The 26278-nt window shown below is 42.6% G+C and overlaps 1 protein-coding gene across 4 annotated transcripts in view; it reads right to left on the bottom strand.

Annotated features, from left to right (window-relative positions):
- The window catches only part of Pou6f2 (POU class 6 homeobox 2), a 576195-nt gene that overhangs the window by 40059 nt on the left and 509858 nt on the right, over positions 1 to 26278 (bottom strand). For 3 of the 4 annotated variants that reach the window (XM_063276739.1, XM_063276737.1, NM_001101002.2), the window contains 2 exons: positions 11384 to 11552; positions 2013 to 2181 (listed from right to left, as the gene is read on the bottom strand). In XM_063276739.1, the coding sequence (XP_063132809.1) occupies positions 2013 to 2181; positions 11384 to 11552 (338 nt within the window). The remainder of the gene's footprint in view (positions 1 to 2012; positions 2182 to 11383; positions 11553 to 26278) is intronic. The other variant, XM_063276738.1, reaches the window with a different exon arrangement.

Raw genomic sequence — 26278 nt, 5'->3', positions numbered from 1 at the left:
TCCACACAGCCAGTCAGGGAGGCATTTGTTTATGTTTGAAAAATGTAGCTTCTTCTAGCACTCACTAAGGAAAGAGAAGCCATCTGCTCTCAGGGCAAGGTGAGTTAAACTTAGTATTATTAATGAGTTTGTCACCTGTGGCAGGCTCCCCAAAGTTACCATTGTGATAATTTGCCATGTTCTGCATATTGCCATATCCTTCATCATAAAAGCCTGGGGCTTGAACTCTTGATAGCAACTGGCCTCACAGGGCAGTGCCACCCAGGGGCACGAACAGGATTCTTCACTTGTGCCTCTCATAAGAAGGTTTAGCACAGAGTGACACCGCTGTGTAGGCACTGGTAGGCATCCTTTTCCCGGCTTCGAACCCGCTGAGAATATTCCAATGTAAAGTCTTGATTCGAGACTAATTAATTAATTAATTAATTAATTAGGATAGACAGCTTTTAAAACAGCATCACTGAACCACTGGGAATTGGAGAAAGGATAAAGGCCTTATAGTCTGGGTGTCTACTCTGTTAACCAATAGTAAATTTCCAGAGGTCTGCAATCTACAGCATTTTTAGCTTCCCTCTGGGGAAGATTTAACAAATCAGCATATCTGATTGGGGATGCCCAGGAATCCGTGTTCGTGTATGAGTTCAAACACTAAAAGAACACTCTAGTCAATAAAAGAAAATCACATTTTAGGGCTAAAATAAGCCAAAGAGGAATTTAGCAACAATGTCAAATTGGCATCAAAATAAAAAACCTGTGGCTTCTTTGATCACAAGGCATCGGGACCAGACAAAATTAATGTCTGCTGACAGGGAGCAACAATATTCCCACCACTGATGTGCTTGTTAGCATTGGTGCTTCTGTACGTGTCGTTTGGAATAGCATATACAAGCCTTGATATAAATTTCCCAGCGGTAGTATCCTTGTATAGACTGAATAAAGGTTATTTTCTACAGGGAGGTATCTTATAAGAAAAAACAGTAGGGGAGACCATAGAAGTGAGAGGATCCTATGGTGCTTTTTGTATTTAACAACAATCAATGGTTTTTATGGAAAATCATTGAGCAAAATGTGAGCTGCAAGCTACCACCCCATACTGATGTTATTTATAACCTTAGTCTTAAACTGCAGGAAAAGTACACTTCTGTCCTTTGGGGAATACATTAAAAGTATAAAGAGCAGATAAAAAGACAGCATTTCATGGATCACCAAGAACAAAATCCACTTAAATGAGTTTAGAGTTGGTATCTTGGCTGTTCCTGATGGAGGAGGACTCCTAAGGCATCGCCCAAGAGGACAAAGCTCCTACCAGTGCCTCGTTACCTCATGCATACACATAGGATTAGTGCAGCACACATGCACACATGGGCGCTGCTCCGAAGATTTAACCCGGATCAACTCAAATACAACCAAGGCTGGATTCAGGAATTTAATGTGTGTGTGTGTGTGGGGGGGTACAGTTAGGCCAGATTTACTAATATTTAAAAGGGGTCCTTCCTTCCTTCCTTCCTTCCTTCCTTCCACCTTCCCTTTTTCCTGCTTATTAAGATGTGCCTGGGAAAACAAGCTATAAAAACTTCTTCCACAAGATAGGGAAATTTGTTAAAATGTGCATTTCACGGAAACTTTAGAGCCCTCTCTGGGTAGTTAACAGTAGGGTGGACTAGCTCGTTGCTTTGCTTTTAGTTAGGGGTACCCATACATTGATTGGAGTTGGTATTCTCATCTGGTAGGGGCATGGAGGAGAAGGGAGACCCCTGACCAGGGCAGCATATTTCAACTGATCAGCCTTGGAAGTTCTTAGAGTTGATAGGAGTTAGGAGGTCAGGACCCCTCAATTCTGCATTGGCACTCCACTTTACATCAACGTCACTGGTCCCAACATACAACTACCCCAGTTCTTCTATCCATGCTCCGTTTGTCCAGTTTGCCCACCCAAAGAAGACAAGCTGAGCTGCAAGGACAAACAAGGCCCGGGCTGGCCAGGACAGGTGATAGCATGCAGCGCCCGTTACCTGCAGATGGCCGACTGGCTGTATGCAGGGCCCTCTGTGGCACTGAGGGCTTGTCCCACCTGAGTCTGTGTCAGGCCAAGGGACAGGCGTCGGATTTTAAAAGCTTTGGCAAATTCTCGGATCTCCTCCAGATTAACCCCGTCCACCTCACCCGCTGCCGTTTGAGGATCTGTGGAGATGTTTTTAAAATAGGATCAACATGTCAACACACAGCCGGTAGGGTGTTTATCACTGAGCAGCCATATCGGGGGAAAGCATCACAATACCTCCTTTGTCTCTCATCCTTCAACATTCCTTCTTCCCACACAATCCATCCTTCAGACACTTCTATCCCAGGGTAAGCCACTTCTATTTACCCTGCCACTTCCCAGAGCAAGGGCACAATTCTTTAGGGCTTAATAATAGCGTCCAGCAAGGGGAGGCTCTTGGTAGCGGGATTCAGACCCACTTTGCTGGTAAGCCTGTTCATAATCGGTGCAAAGACAAACACAAGAAGGCCTCTCTTTGAAATGTCTTAATTGGAATTCTCCATGCTAACAACTGGCTACAAAGAAAACGGCACTCTGTGTTTTCCCTTCACCTGATCGCCATGTAGCCAGGGTAATAGATGGTAATCTCGCCTCATTTCTTATGTTCACATTACCCCTCAGAAGAGCATGGTTATGAAGCTGTGAGAATAATATTGTCTTTTTTCCCCATAGCGGTTTACTGACACAGCTGCCTTTGTCCCCTGAAAGGGCACATAATAAAAACTGCCTACCACAGGAAGGCTCCTTTGGTGCCGGATAACTCGGTCAATTTAGGACTTATCAAGGGAAATGACACAACAGCTGGAGAATGAAACTTTCTCCCCCCTGGCTACTGATCCCTGGATAAATGAAAGTGTTCACCAAGCTGGAGCCAGCATGGGCTAGGCCTGGTGGGAGATTTCAGTGTAGCTCAGTGCTGCCTGTGGGGAAGTCACCGCTGCTGCAGGCCTTCTCTCTATTGTTCCTCACCTCACTCTTTCCACTCAGCTGAGAGTTGCTCTTCCTCCTCCTGCACAGCAACCCATCAGTTTCAGTGAATTTCTGTTCTTGTCCCAGGACCGTCGTAGACTAGGCTTAGCGCTATATACTCTCTGAATGTTACAAAAGAAACATTTGCATCCTAAGTGACAGTTTTTTAAAGTGCTTTCAAGTAAGGAAGCTTGTATATGTCTGTTGGGAAGGGGCCTAGAGTACTGTGTATAACTTCTCAGCACAGGGGAATAGTCTCACCGGGCAATGGAAAATGTACTCTCAAGAAAAGGGGTAATATAGGTGTACATTGTACATTTATCTTCACATTAAAAAGAAACCCTTGGTCGGGTATAATGGTGGTACTGAAGCAAGAGGGTAGACTGAACCCCAGGAGTCCAAGGCCAAACCGAGCCACTCAGCAAGACTTGAAGAAGACCTTAGAATTTTCATAGCACTGGATTTTCATCACAGATTAGAGGAGTTTGGCCACTGCAGTTCATTTGTAAGCATTTTAAAGTGACTCCTGGTTTCTCAGCACGGTGGGGGAGGCACGTTCTTATAGTTTAATGTGGTTTGGAGGTCTAATACTAAGGCATGGAATACCTACAGAAAAAAACAAGAATAATCAGGAACTGGCAATGAAGCCTGACTCTTCAGGGCAGGCCCCATGCTCAGCAGTGCATAGCTGCACAGAACAGACTCGATGGCATTTCTGGACGTTTTTAAAATTTTTATGTTTAGTCTTACAGGTGTTTTATGTTTATGTTTTAGGCTGCCCCTGGTGCTGTTTGTATTTTGATGTTAATTCTTCCTCAAGAGGAGCTGTCCCCAATGAGGAATAGATCATATACTCAGGCGATCTCACTGAACTTTCTCCCAGTCTGACAGGTCAAATAAAGGCCTAGAGTCTGTGATTGGGCAGTGGAAGGAAAGGTAGTATGGGAGGAGAGAGGAAGAGGAGGTGGAAGGAAGACGGAACAGAACCACATGGCCTGGAGAAGCCACAAGTAGCAAGGGGGCTCATAGCTGGGGAATGAATTAGTATAGTGATAGAGCTGCCCAGTCTAGACATATAACTTATAATAACTGGGTTGTGTGCTTTTTATATGGGCTTATTGGGGTAAGAAATTACTAAAACACACACACATTATTTCTGATTTTTGTGTTTTTAAGGAATTTCTTTTGTGTGTATATTTCTGTGTCTGCATGTATTTCTTATGGTTTTTATTTGGCTGTTTTGCTTCTGGGTTATCTTTATTTTATCATTATTCTTTAGATGCCCTATTTGTATTTGTATGGATGTGTGTTGGAGGTGAGGAGGATATAGGAGGAGTTGGGGAAAAGCAAACTATAATTAGAATATTTTATATGGAAAAATCTATTTTCTTCTTTTGAAAATTTTTTATTTACATTTTAAATGTTATCCCCTTTCTCAGTTTCCCCTCCAGAAATCCGCTATCCTATCCCCCACCTGCTTCTATGAGGGTTCTCCCTCACCCACCCACCCCCTCCTTCCCACCTCCTTGCCCTGACATTCCCCTACATTGGGGTATCGAACCTTGACAGGACCAAGGGCCTCTCCTCCCATTGATGCCCTACAAGGCCATCCTCTGCTACATAGGTGGATGGAGCCACAGGTCCATCCCTGTGTTCTCATCTATTTTCAATGAAAAAACAAAACAAAACAAAACAAAACTATTCATCTTTTCACAGGGTCTTTGCTTTGTGAATAGAAGGGGCCCATGGACTGGGGAAGGAGCTCATCCAAGTGATGAACGTTTCAGAGTAGCAGATCAAAGATTTATATGTATGGACAGGGCTCGGAAGGTTGTTTATAAAGTTGATTTAAATAAGATGAATTAAAGTCCTACTTTCTAGCACCTTTCCCCAAACTTCTTCCTAGAAACCTGACACTCAGTGAATGCAAGATGTGTTTGGGTATTTTGTGGTGGAGACTGTTCCTGGATTTGAAATCCCACCAGCACAGTAGTATGGAGTGGCTTTCTGGTTCACAAAGAATTCTGGGAGAGCACATCTACACACACGGCAGTCTCTAGCCCTTATTTTCTCATTAAATTGGTCCCAGAAGTCGGAGCTGCAAATGACCAGCATGGAAGGCTCACACACATTTTGAATTACTTGCCAAAAATATAAAATGGAATTTTAAAGGAAAAGAAAAGTGTTTATGTTCTTTTGGGTGCACAGGGCCTACAAGTGCAATAGCTTGTCCAATCTCCTGGATCCAATTCTCACGGCCTCTCAGCTCCTCTTCTCCAGCCCTGCTCACATTCACTGCCTGTCCACGGTGAGCTGTGAGCCTGGGTTTAGACTGGGCATCCTTGCTGCTTGATTCGGGGGCTTAAGCAGGAAATACTGGGTAGCACAGTGGCTGTCATTCTCCACCCAAGGCCACAGGACAGGACAGATTCATAGCATATCTATGTAAGGACAACAGCAAAAAAGTCCTTCATGTGAAAGGGAAAAGTATTAGGATTAAGAAAAGGTTTTAAAAGTCCACTTGCAAAAGGAGAGAGGCAAGAATTCAGTAGGTGAGGGATCCCAATTTAGACTAAAAAGGGCACATTCTGTACCAGCCGATACAGAATGGTAGAGTGAAAGGAAAGATTGGCCTAGTCTCTTTCAGGTAGACTTGCAAGGAATGTTGGATACTCATAACTCAAAGCTCAAAACTTAAAAAGAAAGAAAAAGAAAGAAAAGAAAGAGAAAAAAGGAAAAAGAAGCCAGAGACTTACTTTGTATACACATGGGTTTTAGAATAATACTTTTCTTAATTTGGCAGGTTTGAGTCACCTGGTAGGGCCAAGGGCACTTTACAGTCAGTATGGTGTCTGTGGCAGGATCTGTCTGCTCCTGTATCGGTCTCTACAGTCTGGATGTGGCATCACCATTGTGCCACTGTTTTTCTGAAGCCATTCATATTCATATTCATATTCACTTGGTGCTCATTTATATAAAACTGATGAGGCAGACAGGTCTGGTGAGAAGAAGGGCTCATGGGAGAGGCCCCCCCTTCCTTTCCTCACCCCTTCTGCACTGCATAGGAGAGGGACAAAGCTGTGACTCGGTGGACAGGAAGGCTAGTGTGGTTTGTGAGTGGGGGAAAGTTTTCTGACGGTCAAACTAGATATCTCTGTGGGAAATAGCCCTCTGGTTTTTAGTATTCCCATCTCAAGATTAGCCAAAATCAGTTGAGTTAATTAGCACAGGAAGGACTGGGTTTTATGGAAAGCATTCCACAATCTACCTTAATACTGATCCTAAGCTGCCAGCACAAGCACATGTGTGCGTGCGCGGGTGCGAGCGCACACACACACACACACACACACACACACACACACACACACAGAGAGAGAGAGAGAGAGAGAGAGAGAGAGAGAGAGAGAGAGAGAGAGAGAGAGCAGTGTTGGGGAGTTTAGATGTGGTCAGCAATTTTACATAAATTTATCCTTCCATCGTTTTCCTCCTCTACCACCTCGTGGGTTGACAACTCCTTGCTAATTCCCAACCCTTGGAACTGAACCTACATTCGTGATTGTGCAGTTTTTCTCTTTTCTTTCTCCTCTGTTTTCTTTTTTACTATATTACTAACAACAATCAGAGAATACTTCGGATTCTGAAATTCCATACGCTGAGTAGTGTTGGTGTGGATATCAGTTGTCTACTGAAGAGTTGAGAGGAGTGAGTCCCAGTCACATGCCTAGTGTTTTCCATGAGGCTCCAGTGAGCATGCTTCTGGTTTTACATAAAAACAAGAAAAGAAGCGTTTTTCCTTTTTTTTTCTTACTCATAAAAGTTGTATAGCCAAGTACATGTCATGGCTTGCCCCACAGAATGCTCTTCATCCAAAGAGACGGTCGCTGTTGGACATTTGTTACCTGTATCTTGATTGTATGTTTGTGAGATGGGTCTCAGACATTGGCAGGATGTTTTAATTCTTAGGTATTCCTTAGTTTCTTAGCTGACTGTGGTACTGTTTTCCTGCCTCTGAGTTTGTCTCAGACTATCTGGTTGTTTTACTGTTGTAGCAGTTTCCTTCGTTAAGGAATATGTGTTATTCTACTTGAGGAGGAGAAAAAGGTGTGCCTGTGGCGAGTGGAGGCTTTCCTGGGGTATTACCTCAGCCCCCAGCCTAGCTCAGCGTGCAACATTCCACAGTGGGGAAGATCAACCCCACGTCCATTTTCTTGCTCTTAGGGGAAGTTAGAGTTAGTTTTGAAGATGATCTAGGGTTGGATTGATTATAACCACAAGAGGAATCTTCAGGGCTGCCTCAAAATGGATTCAGCAACTTTAGCCAGAAACCTAGAGTAAAGGTTCTCTGGAGGGAGGAGGTAATGGTACCTTTTGTAGAAGTTGTCCAGGGTTCAGTCAGCCCTGTACACAGAATAGAGGTCACAAAGGAATAGCAGTGATGGATAGGGGTCATCTTAAAAGTGGCCATGGCTCTTCAGAGGGAATTGTGCTGCCTTGGCTCTGTAGAGGAAATCAAGGATTTAAGGAATATTGGACTCGGAAATTTGCAGGGATTCAAAAGTATGACACTTCCCACATCAAACCAGAATGCAAGGACTTGAAAAACCAGAGATTCTTATGGAATGCAAACTGTGTGAGAACAAACCTATTGTGAGCATGCTATCTGGGCCTCTGTGAAACTGGGGCTCAGTATATTCTAAGACAGATGCTGTGATTCCTTCCCTCCTTCCTTCCTTCCGTCCGTCCTTCCTTCCTTCCTTTCCCCTATTTCTTTCTTTCTTTCTTTCTTTCTTTCTTTCTTTCTTTCTTTCTTTCTTTCTTTCTTTCTTTCCTTCTTTCTTTCCTTCTTTCTTCCTTTCTTTTCTTTCTTTCTTTCTTTCTTTCTTTCTCTCTCTCTTTCTTTCTTTCGTTGCTGTTAGCCTTGATATTTGTGTAGAGTTCTGCTAAACAGTTGAACGTACCACATATCAACATCCTGCTATGATCCCTGCTTATGGAATCACCATGGGCATGAAATATATCTTTAACAGAAGCTATCAAAAGCTTGAATGAAAATCTAAGGGAAATAGAAACAACTATCAGCTCTTTCAGACCTCATAGAACACAGTTAGTGTGCCTACCCAATAGTTCTAAAAAAGAAGAAACCATTAGAGAATGAAAAATGCGGATTGGAAGAAGACCTTGCATCATGACAATGTCACTGGAGTATATAAGATTTCTCTATGAGACAAGCTGTCCTCATCTATATGGTTCAGCTTTAGTTTTGAGGCAGTGACTAGCAATTTTGCTAAGGGTCTAGCTTACAAATCAGGAGGTTTTCTTTTCTTTTTTGTTTTGTTTTGTTTTCCCACCAGTATATGAAGAACAGTAATGAAAACAACAGCCCCCTTCCCAGCAGTTAAAACCTAAAACCTATTTAAAATTAGTACACTGTAGATTCAAACCAAGGTGGTGGAAGTTTTAAAAGTTATTCATTGATTTTTCTTTTATATTTTTCTAAAAGTCCAGCTTAGAGATGGGAAGATGACTTCATACTCTCGATTAAGCATGAAGATCCTTAGAACCCATGCAAACACAAGATGGGAATGGGTGTGATGTCTGCAGTTCTAGCTTTAGAATGCAAAGATAGGCAGAGATGGGCTTTCCAAGAGCAAGCCAGCCCTGGACCAGCCATAGCTTTGAGTTCTGGCTTTGACTGAGAGATCCCACTTATTAAGGTAGAAGATCTATGGAGTTCATCACATAGGAAGGTCATTTGATCATTGTCAAGGGATTATCTAGGCATTCTTTAGCCCAGAGTGAGCAAGATATTTTAATACTAACTTTTAGCCCATGGAACATTGGACAGCACCTTCTAACTGTGGTGTAGAAGATTCACTAACTATGACTCTGATCAGAGTTTGTGTGATATTGTCATATAAGAAATATATTGTTTTTTGTGTCCAGAGCATAGTTACCAAAGCTCTTAGAGTGTCTCAAATAATTATAGGAATTCTATAATTCTTATTCTAATATTTGGTTTATTTGGTTCCCAATATACACCAAAACTCCTTGGAATTTCTTCATTGAAAGGAACTTTTTTTTTTTTTTTGGTCCTAATTTGGTGACTATTAGTTGACTCCTGGTTAGCTTCAGGAAGAGGTGGGTCATTAGAAAAACAAATGACTATGACTAAAAACAAGAGCCTGTGGGCTGGTGAGCACACCATAAGTTGTGTATTTGTGTATGTGCGTGTTTGCAAGGACAGAAGTTCCTGTGCACATGTACTCTTGGTCTTCACCCTGTGTACTTCTTCCTGAGAAGCTGTATCCTTTATTATGTGCTTCATGACTTCATGAAACTCTGGCAAACATGTTTCCTCAAAATAAGCCATTATAGCAAATTATTGAGCTGGAAAGGGGTGCGTTTTATAAATATGTGACTCATACATTCTTTTTGCAATTGGGTTTTGATACAGAATGAAAGTAACTAAAACCACGTCCCAAATCTATAAAGGTTGTATGTTCAGCACTGTTTGTGCAAGCCCATGCTTATGGGTGCTGCTAGACTCTTATGCAGGGAGGACCTACAGTTGGTATGGGCTCCTTCCTACTCAGTCTCTGCATATGGGTGTCATTTCTTCTGCTTTCAATGCATTTGATAGAAAAATTTCCCTCCCAAGCCTTTATTTTGCTGATCACTCATCATTAATTGAAATACAATTGATGTATTGAATTTGATCTGGCTTATTAAGTAGCTTCCTTACTAATTTCTTAAAAAGCTAATTCTTCTTTGTTCAATAGTGCCAAGTGGACAGAGACAGCCAAGGTCCACCTGTCTGTCCATCCATGCAGCCTTCTCTCTGTCCATCTACGGTCTTGAGTATAATGTTTTTGTAAGACTTCATTAGTGGAGTAGCTTTGTACTTTTCTATTACATGTAATTTTTTTCTCTGTATTGGATTTTGATTCCTTTTCTTTCAGGACCAAATCTTAACAGCTAACTCTACACACACACACACACACACACACACACACAGAGAGAGAAAATTGAATTCAGGTAGAATTTGCATATTTTCCTACAACAACCGTACGAGGCATTTTTTATAAAGAAAGATAAAGATATAATAAGATTAATTTTATCTATGAATTTCTTCAGTTGGGATAAAGGTTTATAGCCAAATTTACAGAGTTGTATGTCTAGACAGATTAAAGGGAAAACTCCCTGTGTGTCCCTGCTGTGTAGTGTTGAGCCACATTTGAGACCATGAGTGTCCAGGCCAGTACCCAGGAGGACCTGGGCATTGTCCCTGGTGTCTCATTCCATTTTCCTCCCCATTCACAGCATCTTTCTAGTCTGCATTATGTATTGTTGAGCATGCAAACTTTATTTTCCTTTGGGGAGCATCACCTTGCATAACTAGATCTGCCAGTCCTGTGTGAAGATCTCCACACTCTGACTTTAACAAGTCTTTTTCTGTTCTTCGCTGACATAGGCTTTCTCATGTCATGGCCTAGGTGCCTATGCAGCGACTCTCCTTTTTAAACCCATGACCATTGGGCACTTGATTCCTGTTGGTTGTGATCTGTATATATGTTTCTATGTTGTCTGATTTCTCATGAACATTTAGTAAGATTGTACGGAAGTGAGTAAATGATATTTAATCAGACCATTGTCCCATGCATCACTATGTGCTTCTGTTTGCATGTGAAAGATGTGCTGGCTTTCCTGGGAACATGAACCAACTCCACAAATGGTGTCAGACAACCATAGCCACTTTATTAGGGAGGCAGCCTTCAGGTTTGCTTTATTTTGTGAATGGTTGTTTGGAAATTTCTGTCGGATTCCTGCCCACACAGCAGCCTCCATGTGTCACTGAAGGTGGCTCATTATTCACTCGCATACCCACCCCTAGGCATGCTTTCCTTTATTTCCTTGGACACCTACCACAGAATGGCAAGGGATGTCAAACATACAGGAAAGCGGCTTGACCCTCCAGCTGAGTGCCTGATCTTGGTTATTTCAGCTCAGAACTGTTTGCCCATTCCCTTCAAGCTGATCAGTTTCTACCTTTGGAAGTTGCAGGTCTGACTGGGCACACCAGAATCCCCTGAAATGGAGCCCGCTCCCAGCTTTCTGTAATGCAGGGGCGTGCTGTGGCGCCAGCCGCTGTAAGGATCAAATGGTCTTGAGCATAGACATCATTCCAATATTGGCCTAGTAGCCCTAGAAAATGAGGGCAAGAGAGGGAGAAAGGAAGGAAGCAGGGAGAGGAAGGAAGGGAGAGAGGGGGAGAGAGAGAGAGAGAGAGAGAGAGAGAGAGAGAGAGAGAGAGAGCGCAAGCAATAGGCAATAAAAAGGTCAACATGGTTAAATGGAGCCAGAATGAATACTTACTGCTGACTAACTGGCCCACGCTCAAAGCTGAAGAAGAGGAGGATGAAGAGGAGGAGGAGGAAGCCTGTCGCACCGGACTTTGAGAGGTGGATGCTTGGCCATGAGCCAGGTGCAGGAGGTTGCCTTGGGTGCCTGCTTGACCAACTGATGTCTGGGAAGATTGGTGAAGCTACACAAGGGATGTAAAAAAAACATACAAAATGAGTGGAACATTGTGGGAACTGCTAGGGATGGGACATTTCATCTGGGGTCGATTCATTTTATTTTCACAAATACAGTGTCTACTTCTTGGGAAGAGCACTATACCCAGGCAGGATTTATTTTTGTGTATATAATATGTTGCCTGCTTGCTTGACAGGCATTTTATTAGAAATTCTAAATATATTATTAATTCCCTACTTGGCTTGCCAGAATACCCAATTTTTTACATTTTTCAGCCATAGTGTGTGACTGAACCTTTTTCTGCCTGTTTACACAATTCCCACACACTTGGGAGGCTTCTCAGGGTGGTGTACAAGGAAACAACACAATTCAAATGCAAAACTCAAACTTAAAGTTGGCCTGTGCCCATCATTCAAAGATGTGATAGTTTAGGTGAGGTTCCAGTTTAGGCTGGCAGCTCTGCTCTCTCGCTTCCAGTTTTGGGTGTCTTATGCAAAACTGACAACATGTTTACTGACATCCTCTAGAAATCTGGTAATCAGAGCAAAGATAGAATTTTGTTCTGTGTGGGAATTGCTGCCTTCAGTGGCCAGACCTTCAACACTTGCTCACAGGAGAGAGTTCATTAAGAGAAGTTCTTTGAGGGAGCCTGCCTTATCTGCTGGCCCTATTCCAAGAGAGGAGTTAGTCTCCAGCATTAAGTCACCTTTCCCATCAGTCATCATTGACATAGAGAGTGCCTCTGATCCTATCCCTGCAGCAGTCAGTTCCTGCCCCTGTGGTCAAAATGCCCCAGGTTCGGTGGCAGGGAACCCCTAAAGTAGTTTCAAAAGAGTCTGCAACAGACTTCGAGGAACTTTATTTTGCCAGACAGAACAGGCTTTACTCTAGGATGATAAGAGGAGAAAGTCTTGGCACCAGATCTTCAGCTACTCCAACTGGAGACTGTGGCCAAGGTCAGGATCAATGTTTTCTTCTCCATGGCCCTCTAACCCAGTGAGACAGCTTGGTAAAGGGCTACTACTGAAGTCCTGGAATTCAGAGGCACAGGAAAGGCTGTAGTTCTATTAAAGATCAGTACTCCAGTGTTAGCAATCTCTTTATTGGATGTAAGAGGCAGGAAGCCCCGCTCAACTGTGAGCCTCAGGAATGACAGTGGAAAGAGTCCTTATAGCCCCAGGTGAACAAGTTATCTCTGACTATAGCTTTCTCTCTGATACCTGAAGCTTCAATCAGGATCACACGCCCCTGGGCGAGCCTCATTTCAACACACTAGAGGCTCAGATGCTTTTCTCCCCTGGTCTTTTGGCTCAAGGTCACCAGGCGTGTCTGACAGCCTGGAAGAAACTTCCCCCCTAAAGCAGAGGAGCCATACAATTCTTTTGTCAGCCACTTGACATCCAGCACCCAGGTCCTAACTATCTCTCCACCCTTTTGTTATTAGTTCTTACTGGAAGCCTAGTGTCCTTCAGAGGCTGGGTCTCTTAAGAGGCAGAGCCACGGAGCTGACACTGAAGGGAGGTACTCCTTAAGGGAGAATCTAAGTCCAGAGAGACAGCAGGTAACAGACTCCAGCTGCCCCTCTGCTCTCCTTTCTGTTTCACAGGCACAAAGCTTGCGCTCGTTTTTGCACTGGCCTTTTTGTCTCCAAAAAGCTTCCTCATTTAGCTGTGTGACTGAATGCTATTTGTCACCTGATCTGGTTGTTTCACCAGCTCTCACCAGGCCACCTCCTAGCTTTCTTGCCTGGCCCCCTTTCCCCTGTTCTTAAGAATTTTATCACCTAATACACTGTGTTGTTTGACTTATAATACCTCCCATCGGGCTAATATGCATGTCTCAGATTCCCGTTGTGAAGGTTCTAATTCTAAAAAAAGGGGATGGTACATACCCCTAAATATAAAATTTACCTCAACGGGTTGAAACCAGGATTGGACATGTGGATATACTTGGTTGGGGCCTTAGAATGTTTCAATCAGGTGCCAGTACAGGGATTATATTTACCATAAAATTGTTAAAAGAACCTGGACATTCCTACTCCCCGGCTTCTGGGCACTCATCCCAAGAAGGAGCCCATGGAGGCGCTGAACATGGCTTCATCTACAGCCTACACTCCACCAAGAGGAGCTGCTTGCTCAAAGAACTGCACAGCTTCGAGTCCATTGCCATCGCACAAGAACTGGAAGCTCTGCCACCCACTCCAGGACAGCTGAGATATGGATTCTTCCACAATGCGATACCTTCCGAAGGGTTTGGCTTTTTGGATAATGCAATTATGATTGTTGCAGGAACCCAAGTTGAATTGTCTATTGGAATTATTTTGGGAATTTCAACAATGGCAGTCAACATGTTACTTTTTCCTTCTATGTATCAACATATTTAATTTCCAGTCATTGATACTGTACTGTACTGACATGGGGTTTGCTTATTTCTTACATGGCATGCATGGGATAACCTATTTATGTCTTTATTTTTTTCTGATGGTTATAATTCAATGTTGAGGTTTCTCCAAATTTTTTAAGATGTTTAATATCAGTTAAAATTGTAATTCCCTGCCTGGTGGCATCCCTTCTGTGATATTTCACAGTAAACGTTAACAATCATATAAATTCATTCAATTTTAAACTTCCACATCTATCCAAAATGGAGCAGAGTTTTAAGTATATCTGACTATTTTAATTTTGACTCACACTGTCTTTTAGAGTCAGAGGTTAATCAAAATGGACAATTGTCTGGCCCCCCTCTTACGTAAGCTGCATATGCTAACAAGTGTACTTATTTCTGATTGGATTTTTACCTTTAATTTCCCAACTTTGAGTGATCACACTGAATTCTAAGAGAAAGGCAGTGTTTGGATACTTCCTGTGTCTTAGAATATGGTTAAAGAGAGCATGAAAAAAGTCAGAGAAGGTTTGGAAAAGAGAAAATGAGGAAGAGAAAAAGCTGAGAACTGGTATCAAAGTTGGTTCTCCACCTCTCCTTGGTTGTCCACCCTGCTTCCCTCTCTGTTGGGCCTCCTAGTAGGCCTTCTTTTGCTTATATCTTTTGGCCCTTGGACATTTAATCGTTTAACCAGCTTTATTAAACAACAGGTAGAAAATATAGCAGCAAAACCTATTCAGGTATATTATCATAGGCTAGCTATGGAGGATGCTTTGATGATGGCCAAGCTCACCTACATATCTCCTCCCAGCCCAGGCAAGGACATTTTTGTCCTTAAGTCAAATGAGGCCAATATTCGTTTCTGCCTGCTGTCCTGATTTCTTTGCTGAAACATCAACAAATTGTACCCCTGCGTGCTGAGCTGGACAGTCAATGACGGGTAAGGGAGCGATATGTTCACGGATAAAGGGCCTAAGAGGGCCGCCATTAGCTGCTGCCTTATCCCATGACGGACCCTGGCCCTAAAATTCTCTTGGCCATGTGACAAATATCACTCCAACCTAAGACAGACGCAGTTCCTGAGGGGCTCATTCCAGGACAGCACAGCTATTTGGTCACCTTTTCATTTGACTATAAGGAAGGGGGAGATGTTGGGAGCGATGCCCTTGAAATCCTCCATTATTGATGTTATTATTATGGTTAGTGTTAAGTATGACTGGGTTCATGGAAAATCCCCAGCCAGCTGCAGAAGACTAATACAAATCTAGTGGTCAGAATGAATAATGATATGATAAAGTTCTGACCTTGCTGAGAAATACATCTGATGTCAAGATACCCAATGTGATGATCTGTAACCTTTCTGAAAAAAACAACCTCCTGCTAACCAATAGATATGACAAACCTGTGACCTTTCTAACATCCTGTCAACATCAGTCGATTCCCTGACCACATGAATACTGTGTCCTTGGCCTGCGTAAATGTTTCACACTTCCCCCTTCCCTCTGTTACCCCTGTTATGGTATAAATTCAGCCTTGGGAAAAAGTAAAATTGTCGCCTTGATCAGACTCTTGTCTTGGCGTCCTTCTTCATGTCTCTTGTCCCTCATTCTCTTCCAGGTACCCTCAGCACCCTCGTTGACAGAATTTCCCACAATATATGAAGGTCTCAGTTGCTACTTTTATCGGGGTGGAGAGAGGGTTTCTCTATGTAGCATCAGGTATCCTGGAACTTGCTCTGTAAACAAGGCAGGTCTTGAACTTAGGGCTCAGGGATCTGCCTGCCTCTGCATCTGAAGTGCTGGGATTAAAGGTGTGTGCTACTACAGTACTTTCATGTATGTATGTATGTATGTATGTATGTATGTATGTATGTATGTATGATGTATGTTCTCTCTGTCTCTGTGTGCTTGTGTTTCTGTCGAGTGTCTGTGCACATGTAGATGCCTATGGAGGGGTCAGAACCCTTGGAGCTGAAGTCACAGGCATTTGTGAGTGAACTGACATAAGTCTTGGGATCCAAATGGTAGTCTTCCTCACAGAGCAACATATACTCTTAACCACAGAACCATCTCTCTAGCCCCTTAGCTGTTTTCTTATTCTGCTAGCTCCTGGATTAAGGGTATGTTCATGGCCTCTTTAACTGAATTCTCACACTACTGTTGTCTCCACAGAGGGAAGCCAGGGTAGGGAGGACCTGGGGTATGATGATGGTTCATCCTCCTGATATGAAAGAGCTGTTCTCTGGATATATGAAGTCTGGTGCTGGGCGTCAGCCAATGACTACAATGACACAAAGAGGGACTAATTTGCTTTTAAAAAGTTTTTGAACTTTATGTCTTCTGTCTGTTTACTTACTACTCCTTTAAGGTCTCTTAAGGAAATTGGCTCTGAGAGGCTGAGGAAGGAGAGAGGAGAAAAGTTCCACTAGGCAACCTGGGGGAATATTTCCCTTCTTCCTGGGTTGCCCTTCTAAAAAGATGTTTCAGGAGTTCAGGGTGCTAAGGTAGTGGAAGGTTAGCCTTAGCAGTAACCATCCTAGTTAATTGTAAACAATATTTGGTTCACACTAAAAGGCATGACAAGGTTTTTATAAAAGTGGAGCAGTCTGGGAGCCAAATCAGAGTGGGCAGGGAACTTAGGTGGGAGCTAGCCACAGAGTGAATTAGCCTCTGTCATATCTAAGAGCCTTGGGCACGTCAACTCCATTCTGCATCTGCCTTTTCTCTGTGTGTTCATTCTCCATTCAACATTTTTGAAGATACAGTTTTCCTGTAATAAAACACACCCATTTCAAACACAGCCCAAGAAGTCTGTCAAATGGATACACCTGTGAACCATCATTATAATCAAGACAGGAAGCTTTATCGGTTTATAAAGTTTCCTCTTGCAAGCAATGCCTATCCTCAATTCTCTGCCTTGACAACCACTTGTCTGCTTTCTCTCATGATAGATTCATTTGGTATAGTTCTAGAGATGGAATCACACGACAACTTTCTTGTATCCACCTTATTTTGCTTGGTGGACTGTTTATAAATTCATGTAGTCTGTTGTGTAGTGCAGCTCATTCTCTTTGATAGCAATGTAGTAGTTCACTCCCATGATGAGTCTCCCCTTCCACAACCACACATTATACTGATTATCCACTTTTTGTTGGTGGATATTTGGGTGTTTCCAGTTTAGGAACATGATCAATAATTCTTTTATAGACATTTGTGTTCAAGTCTGTGAGTCTAATTTTTTTAAATGAAAGTATGAGTAGAACTATACTTCCAGTACTGATTGTATTACAGATTCATGTTGAACTTTCTAAGAAATTCCAAAATCGATGTCCATTTTACACTGACACAGCAATGCATAAGAATTCTGGTTGTTCCTTTGTCATCACTAGTACCTTAGCTTATCAGTTTCTTAAGCATCCCAATGTCTCTTTAGCCACTCCAGCAGTTCTAGTAAGGGGTGACTCTAGAAATGTACTTAAAGCTATTTCCCACTGTGCTCTTTGCCTCCGAAATGGTTAATGACACTATCCATACTCACTAGCTGTCCCTCTTGAGGCTATGATAAGTACATGACTGGTCCATGTGGCCTCTGGACATCAGAATCTAGATGCCTACTTGTCCCACAATGGAACTTCCTACAGTTGCAGTTTAAGTGGACATCCTTGTTACTTAGGTATTCTAAACAAAGTTTAATTGTGAGCCAAAGATGGTCGTAACTGACAAGAGGAACACAAATTGATAGGCATCAAACAACTGCCTAAGGTAATTAGCCAATTTGCTGAGCACATACTCAACAATTACATACAGCCAATTTTATCTTGTAGGGCTGCCTAGTAAAGATGAAATCCATTTTAATTTACTTCATAAATTGTGATAGATATTTCACATCAATATTTGCCTCTAACCTATTGAGCTGTCTTTCCAAAGACTAGTGCAGGGCAAACATGTTTACAGGTTTGAGGAACTGGTCAGGAGGAAGTTCTCTGGCTTCTCATTCCATTAATAGTTCATTGGCTGTGACTGTGATAAACTGTCATGCAGGAACTGGACAGGACTATAGTCAGCTGAAACATTTCTTCTGTAGACATGCCATAGTAAAGAAAGCATGGCCACACTGCAATGTCACTTAGGAATCAGGAAAGCAAGCTGGGGTTTGTGGGTAATTTGATGCAGGAGAGGAAATCTAAGAGAAAAACAAGCTAACATTTTGAAAGAATTTGCTCCACATATGTACAACTAAAGAGAAAAAGTAATCTAAGATTTGTAAGAATTTTAAATATTTTTCCTCCAAAGAAAACATTTGTCAAGGGCATTGGTTTCTTTCCTGGGTTCTACCAGACAGTTTAAACAAAAGTGTATAAGAATTCTTAAAGGCTTTGAATTTGTAAAAGGTTGAATAGATTGTAATGGCACCATTCTTCCTGATTATAGTTGCCAGTGTGGACCTTTGAACGTTAATTCTAGAAGAGCTATGAGCTCAGAGGGAGCTGTGTGGTATGTAATCAGCTACTCCCAAAGCTTTTTCCTCAGAAGAGGAGGACATTGATGGCACCTTAACATTTAACTCTGTGCAGCTAGTTTATGTCAATGCAACACATGTTAGAGTCAGCTGGGAAGGAGGGACAGACCTCAATTGAGAAAACGCTCCCACCAGATTGCTCTGTGGACAAGGCTTAGTACATTTTATTGTTAGTCCACTGTGGGTGGTGCCACCTCTGGGTTGTTGGTGCTATGGGAAAGCAGGCTGAGAAAGCCATGGGGAGTAAACCAGTAACCAGCATTCCTCCATGGCCTCTGCCTTGAGTTTCTGCCCTGAGTTCCCTGGGAGCAATAGAAGCCTAGGTAATATCTATGTCTTGGATGCTTGAGATTTAACGATTTTGGTATATTAATTTTTAAAACTATGCTTAGAATTATATTTACAGAAGAAGAAGAAGAGAAGGAGGAGGAGGAGGGAGAAGAAGAGGAGGAGGAAGGGGAGGAGGGAAGAAGAGGAGGAGGAAGAAGGTGGCAGAGATTTAAGGTACTTTTGTGAAAGAACTCTGTGGTTCCATATAAAAAGTTAATATACTTTAAAAAAGCAGTATTAGGAAAATATATAATTTGATTTAATTATGTTGCATTTTAAGAAACTGATAATTTAAAAATCCATGCTTTGCCTAAATATTGGCAAAATTCCTAAAGCATAACTGGCCACAGGAATTGGAATTGTTTAGTAAAAGGAAAGGGAGGCTGTAAATAACTCGAAGCACACACCTCGATGGTGTTTTACAGATGAGGCAGCAGATTCTGGAAGAGAAAGTGGCCTTTTATGTAGTAAAACTCTGTTTCCTCACTGTACTTCTATGAAGTTTCTATTTATTTATTTACTTATTGATTGATTGATTGGATATTTTTAAATTTACATTTCAAACGTTACCCCCTTTCCCCTGCAGAAACCCAATATCCCATCCTCCCTCCTCCTGTTTATATGAGGGTGTTCCCCCACCCACCCATCCACTCCCTCCCACCTCCCCTCCCTGACTTTCCCCTACACTGGGCCATAGATCCTTGAAAGGACCAAGGGCCTCTCCTCTGATTGATGCCCAACAAGGCCATCCTCTGCTGGAGCCATAGGTCCATCTTGTGGTTTAGTCCCTGGGAGATCTGGGGAGTCTGGTTGGTTGATATTGTTGTTCTTAAGGAGTAGCAAACTCCTTCAGCTCCTTCAATCCTTTCTAACTCCTCCATTGGGGACCCTGTTCTCAGTTCAATGGTTGGCTGCAAGCATCCACCTCTGTATTTGTCAGGCTTTGGCACAGTCTCTCAGGAGACAGCTATATTAGGCTCCTGTCAGCATGCACTTCTTGCCATCTTCAATATTGTCTGGGTTTGGTGTCTATATATGGGATGGATCCTCAGGTGGGGCAGTCTCTGGATGACCTCTCCTTCGGTCTCTGCTCCACACTTTGTCTCCATATTTCCTCCTGCTAGTATTTTTGTTCCCCCTTCTTAGAAGGACTGAAGCATCTACACTTTGGTCTTCCTTCTTAAGATTCATGTAGTTTGTGAATTGTATCTTGTGTATTTTGAGCTTTTGGGCTACTATCCACTTATCAGTGAGTGCATACCATGTGTGTTCTTTTGTGATTGGGGTTACCTCACTCAGGATGATATTTTCTAGTTCCATTCATTTGCTTAAGAATTTCATGAAGTCATTGTTTTTAAAACTAAGTAGTGTTCCATTGTGTAAAAGTACCATATTTTCTTTATCCATTTCTCTGTTGAGGGACACCTGGGTTCTTTCCAGCTCTTTAAAGGAGCTGAAGTTTACCTGTACCTGAGTTCATGTAACCACCTTCTTGTCCTTTTGGTGCTGTGAGCCAGGTGCAGATAGGCTTAGCACATGGGGAATATGCACACGAGGAAAGTCATGAACAGTCTTTGTCTGCCACAGGAGGCTGCACATCTGTCTCACACATGAGATGGCCAAGAGGAAGACAGGACTCAAGCTGACCTGACCCTTCAAGCAACTTCCCACAGGCTGGCTTCATGGGATTGCTTGCACTCATTGGCACTGCCAGGCTCTTTCATATATTCAACATAGAAAGACCAAAATGGTAAATGTCTTAGAGACATTTGTGTGTGTGAGTGTGTGTGTGTGTGTGTGTGTGTGTGTGTGTGTATAATTATTTTTCCATGTGGCTGGTTCATTGTATCCTGCCTGTGTGGTCTTTAATAGTGTTTTAGATTCTGGAATAAAACATCTTTCATTAATTCCATGATAATATAAAAAGTATGGGTGGCAAGTGTCTTGAATGAAAGAAATTTGAGTGTGCTCATCAAGTTGGGAAAGGATTGCACAGAAACAGTAAAATTCATAAAGGGAAGTTCATGTGGGAAGAGCAATCTCCAGATCTGTAAAGGCCAAAGAAGGATGTGTGACCTGCCCTCATGTACAAGAGTGGCAAATCAAGGTGGAATCTCTGATGGGTAAGAGAGAGGTGGGGAGGGAAGCATCTTGCTTGTGGCAGGCATTGTGAGGATGTGAGTGAGTGAGGAGTTAGAACAAGAGGATTTTAGTGGAGCCTTCCAAGGGCAGGCAGGAGAGCATCACAAACAACTGAGGGCTGCAGCCTGAGCTCAGCTGGGACACACAGGAAAATGTGCATTAAGATTTTAAGTGCAGAGTGGAAACAATAGAAGTTCTGTGCAGCTGAGATACTTAGGTGAGAGATCATGGGGAGGAGGAGTTGATGTAGAGAAGGCAGCACTGGGCTGAAGTCTTCTCAGGCTCTCTGCGAGATGCTAATTTGGAACATCCTGACAAATGCTAGAATACATTGGAAAGCCACAGAGTGCTTGGGCTGGGTGTCTTCAAGGATGGCTCTGGAGAGCCTAGTGCCTTAGATAGTGAAATAGAATTCAGCAGCTGTGAACACACTGATCTTTCCTAGGTTGGGGCTGGATTTATGTTTATGTTGAGCTGATTCCTGTCTTTCAGGTGTCGACTGGTGATGATAAATAGTTTGAGGAAAGGAAGCTGAGGTGAGGGATCGACAGAGGGATAAATCACAGAGAAGGGCTGATGGTCCAGATCCCCCAAAATGCCATTGTTCAGGGAACTTGGGCAATGTATTTCAGGGTGCATGCTGTATGGAAAACACTGTCAAACTGATGAGCACTTTCTAATCTGCTATCTGCCTTGGAATAGCCACCAAGCTGCAGATTTTCATAGTCTTTCAGTGAAGACCATCAACTCTGAGATCGCAGACATGATAAAAAATGGACAAGCCAAGGAAGGACTCTTCCTGAAGAAAGGCTGTTATTTGCTGGTAACTGGCTAGAACACGGGCAGACTTTGACTACAATGCTCACAAGGTTCTGCCCTGCGTCTTGGGTTGAGACTTTACGGTAGTGCTCACACTACTTCCAACAAGAGTAAACACAAGAGCAGCAAGGCTTAGGTTGGCTGTCCCAAAATACTACAAAGGTGGATAAAATGTCAGAACAAGTCTTGTCAGTCAAGAATGAGCTTCAGATGAATGTGATGTTGAGGGTTTCACAGCCAGCCATGCTAACAGACAATTCTGTGGCAAGTGTGTTCATCAAAACAGAAGACACAAGTAATTGCGTGAGTTAATAAAAACACAATAACTGAAAAGCAGAAAAATGTATTTCTGATAAACAAGAGTATTTTTGTATTTATTTGAAAACAAGAGAAAGGACACTTGCCTGACATTTTAAGTGAACTGAGTTGCCTAAGCTGCATCAGCTTTCCGGTAGCATTGAAAGTTCCGAAGAAAACCCCCAAATCTTTACTTGGAAGGCAATCTCTCGGTATCATAATAATCTTTAAAAGTCGGTGTTCGACTGTATAGGTTGAAACATTTGCTTTTCAAACTTTCCTTGTGAGACAAAAATTCCCTTTAACATTTTCTAGGGTTTAGTCAAAAGAAGAAAAAACACAGAGAGAAAACGATGGCTTAAGAAGGAATCATGAATTCAGTCACAGGACAAACCTGTGATTGAGAGCTATTCTCTGACCCAAATGAGTCTTCAAAGTTGGGGGCAGCCAAAAAATCTGGGGCAGGAAACAAAAGGCCACTTTTAAGCGCCAGTAAATCCTTTAGTTTCTATATGTAAAGCATTTCATCTGGCTCCCTCCCATTTGCTCTTTATGTTCTTTGCCCACACATCAAGCTTCTCTGGTCTGGTAGGTTCTGTGCTGCTTTATTTAGGACCATGGAGACTGCTATACTTTAAAAAGTACTGTGTGTTTCAGACGGTAACTTGGTAGGCTCTTCCCTAGAGACTCCATTTTAGATTTTATTCAGGTCCTTTGAGTCAGGGTTAGGCTGATGGAAAGCTTAGCATGTGGTTAATGCTATTTAAAAATTCAAGTGACTCACTCCCGGTCATCTGATCTGAAAGCTTTATACTTTCTTAACATGGATTTCCTTTTGTGTAGGGGTTAAGGACTGTCCCCCTGCAATCTATGACATATTTTACTGTCAGAATCATGCTCTTTTGAGATCCAGTATTTGCCATAAATCACTCAAAAGAATAAATTGAGAAGCTTCTTACTGGATGATAGAAACCCTTTAGTTTTAGTACTTGTGCATATTATAGTTCTTCAATGCAAAGGGCAATATTTAAAGAAAAATCAAAGAGCACTGTTGCCATACCTTTGGTATTAGGGCCTTTTTTGTTTGATTGGGAGTGTTTGATGCTTAACAATTGTAGCTATCTCCTGAGAGACACAGCCAGAATACAGCAAATACAGAGGCGAATGCCAGCAGCAAACCACTGAACTGAGAATAGGACCCCCGTTGAAGGAATCAGAGAAAGAACTGGAAGAGCTTGAAGGGGCTTGAGACCCCATATGTACAACAATGCCAAGCAACCAGAGCTTCCAGGGACTAAGCCACTACCTAAAGACTATACATGGACTGACCCTGGACTCTGACCTCATAGGAAGCAATGAATATCCTAGTAAGAGCACCAGTGGAAGGGGAAGCCCTGGGTCCTGCTAAGACTGAACCCCCAGTGAACTAGATTGTTGGGGGGATGGCGGCAATGGGGGGAGGATGGGGAGGGGAACACATAAAGAAGGGGAGGGGGAGGGGCTAGGGGGATGTTTGCCTGGAAACCGGGAAAGGGAATAACACTTGAAATGTAAATAAGAAATACTCAAGTTAATAATAAAACAAAAAAACAAAAAAACAATTGTAGCTATCGCCCTTAGTACCCAAGCCTGCATGTCTATTGATGATGTGCCCAATCCTGTGTCTAACTTCATGCTCCAAAGTGTTTCCATTACAGCCAATGCCGAGACAAAGTCCTCTATCTCTACCACTCCCCTGACATTTGGGATCTAGTTCGCCTTGGTTCCTTCAGCTTTTCCTGGAGCGGGGTAAGAGGCTTGATGCCTGCTATGACTTAGGGGTGGGGTGACCTTCCCCACATTCTTTTCAGTCACACTTTTGAATTCTCACTATGCATACACATTATGTAAAGGTTGCGTTCACATATTCCTGCAAAGGGCATCATTCCTCCATTTGGGATGCTAGTTGTGACTGACATGGATTTGCCAGGTCATCACAGTGGAGCGCCACCTGTTTCCTCAGTAGTAGTGAAGTTTCATTTCAGGGGAGACAAATATAGGGTAGGGAAGCTCTGGAAGTGTTTCTGGATGTTTGGGAGAGACTATGGAAATATTGCTGACAACTGGTGTGGGCGGAGTTGAAAAGTAGCTGCATTCCTTGATCAGACCCTTTACCTCTATCCACCTTTGAAATCCAAGGTGAGTGAGAGCCACTTTATAACAAGTGCTAATGACTGCTAACCAATTCACTTTCCTGACGATTAATGAAGTGGCTTTGCTGACATAGCTTTTTATTTTATTTATTTGTTTTCAGAGAAGGTAGGTAGGCCTCATTTTTTCTCCCTAGACATAATTATGAGTAGGCTCAAACAAACAGAAGTAGGGTTGAAGAAGGCAAAGGGGCTGGGTATGGGGGTGCACATCTTGATCCCAGCAGAGGAAGCTGTATCTGCATATGTTCAAGGAGGTCTAGTTTACACATCAAGTTCCATGATAGCCAGGGCTACATAGTGAGAAAGATAGAGAAGTTTGCCTCTTTTGAAGGTAGACAATCAATCAATCAAATGGCCCCTTATAAATAACAAAAGGTGACTATGGGCATGGAAGTCTTTAACTTAAGTGTGGGTTCTAGCTTGGAACAATGGCTCCACTGGCCTAGATTAAACTTCAAGTGCAGAGACACAGGCCCTGGTGTCCATGATGTGTGTTTCCGGGCACTTCTTGCTCACTGGTGTCATATTCCTCCCAGTTTTGTTTTTCTCATGACATCTGCCATGGAGTGAAGTTTCATATCTGAACAAGTCTTTGAAGACTGTGGATCTTCTGTGCTAGGTTTGTAAACTCCATGAAAGAAGGGTTCATGGTTCCTGTCTCGACTACTCACTTCCAGGTACGTTGTCTGACATATGGTTGATAGCCAAAAAAAGTTTACAGTAAACCTTTTTAGTATTAATTGAGCAAGCAAGTGGATTTCTGTAGTGACAATTCTGGAATATTTTTTAAAAACACAAATAGAGGAATGTGCTTTCATTTTAATCCCATGTGTGAGGATCTAGGGGCTGCTTCTGACGGTCCATAGCAGCTGACTGCGATTCGCCTCATGCTCTAGCAGAGGCGTGGATTGCTAGCTGCAGATAGTTTCTGTGACTGTGGTATTTGGAATTCTGGGAACTTTTCAGTGGGTATATAATGCTAGGGCCCCGAGGGGCTGGGTTGGTAGCTGTTTGTCATTTGTTGAGCTTGGTTGTGGTTTGTTAGTAGCCATGGTTGAAGAAGAGACAAAAGGAACAAAATTAGATTCAAGGGTCCCCCCTCTCTTACCTCTCTGCCTCTCTCTCTCTCCTCTATCTTTCTTCCTCTGTATAGTTCTAGAAGTAGACATTGGCAGAGGGATTAAGAGTGGGTAAAAAGAGCCCACAAACTAGCTAGCTATACTAGCTACAGGCTTCTGTGTTTAGCCTCTGATGCTGCTGAGGTGGAAGGCATTGGTGGTGCTGCTGTCTCTGGAGGGACTTTTCTGTGTTGCTGTAGCAAATGGCAATATTTGTGCCTTATTCTCATCTCTTTGCATTGTTTGTCAAATGCTTGATGTACTACAGTCTCCCAACAACATATAAAGCTTCATCCTCAGCTGCACATTGGGCGGCTAGCCTTTACATTCCTTTCTGCCATCTTCCTTTAATCACTGTATACTCAACCTTAAAACTGGGTCTTAGCCCTGTTCTGCTTTGACTTGCTGACTAATCTGGTTAACAGTTCACTCTCTTTCAAAGTGCTTTAAACAGAACTGACTCACACTTCAAAACACGCTCTTCCTGATGTCTTCTCTGCAGCACTAGACACCTGCCAGATGGATCCTACCGTTTGATCATCACTCCTGTGCTAGGTAGCTTTACCAGGTTCCTCCCCTACTTAGCCATCACTTCTTCTTTCCCCCTCTTCTCCTGTTCTTTATAAGAGCTGGCACTTACCAGACAGATCCTGGATCTTCCTTCTTTTCCCTGTCTTCAGGCTATCTCTAGTTGTCTTTTTTATTTTTCAGCTCTAGCAAAAACACCTCTAGACTCCTATTGTCAACTGCTGTTCAGTAGGTGTGCTCAGTAATCTTTGCTTGGCTTTCACTATTGTCCCCTAAATAGTTTGCTTACAATGGAAATGTCATAATTTCAGTTCAACTTTCATGTCACTCTCAGACTTACTTTCTTAGAAGAAAACTGAGCACATAACCTCTTCTTGTGTAACACCCACCTCCTATGGTTCCCAGGG

Source organism: Rattus norvegicus, chromosome 17, assembly GCF_036323735.1.
Source record: "Rattus norvegicus strain BN/NHsdMcwi chromosome 17, GRCr8, whole genome shotgun sequence".
NCBI lineage: Eukaryota > Metazoa > Chordata > Mammalia > Rodentia > Muridae > Rattus > Rattus norvegicus.
This window is presented reverse-complemented; position numbering and strand designations above follow the sequence as displayed.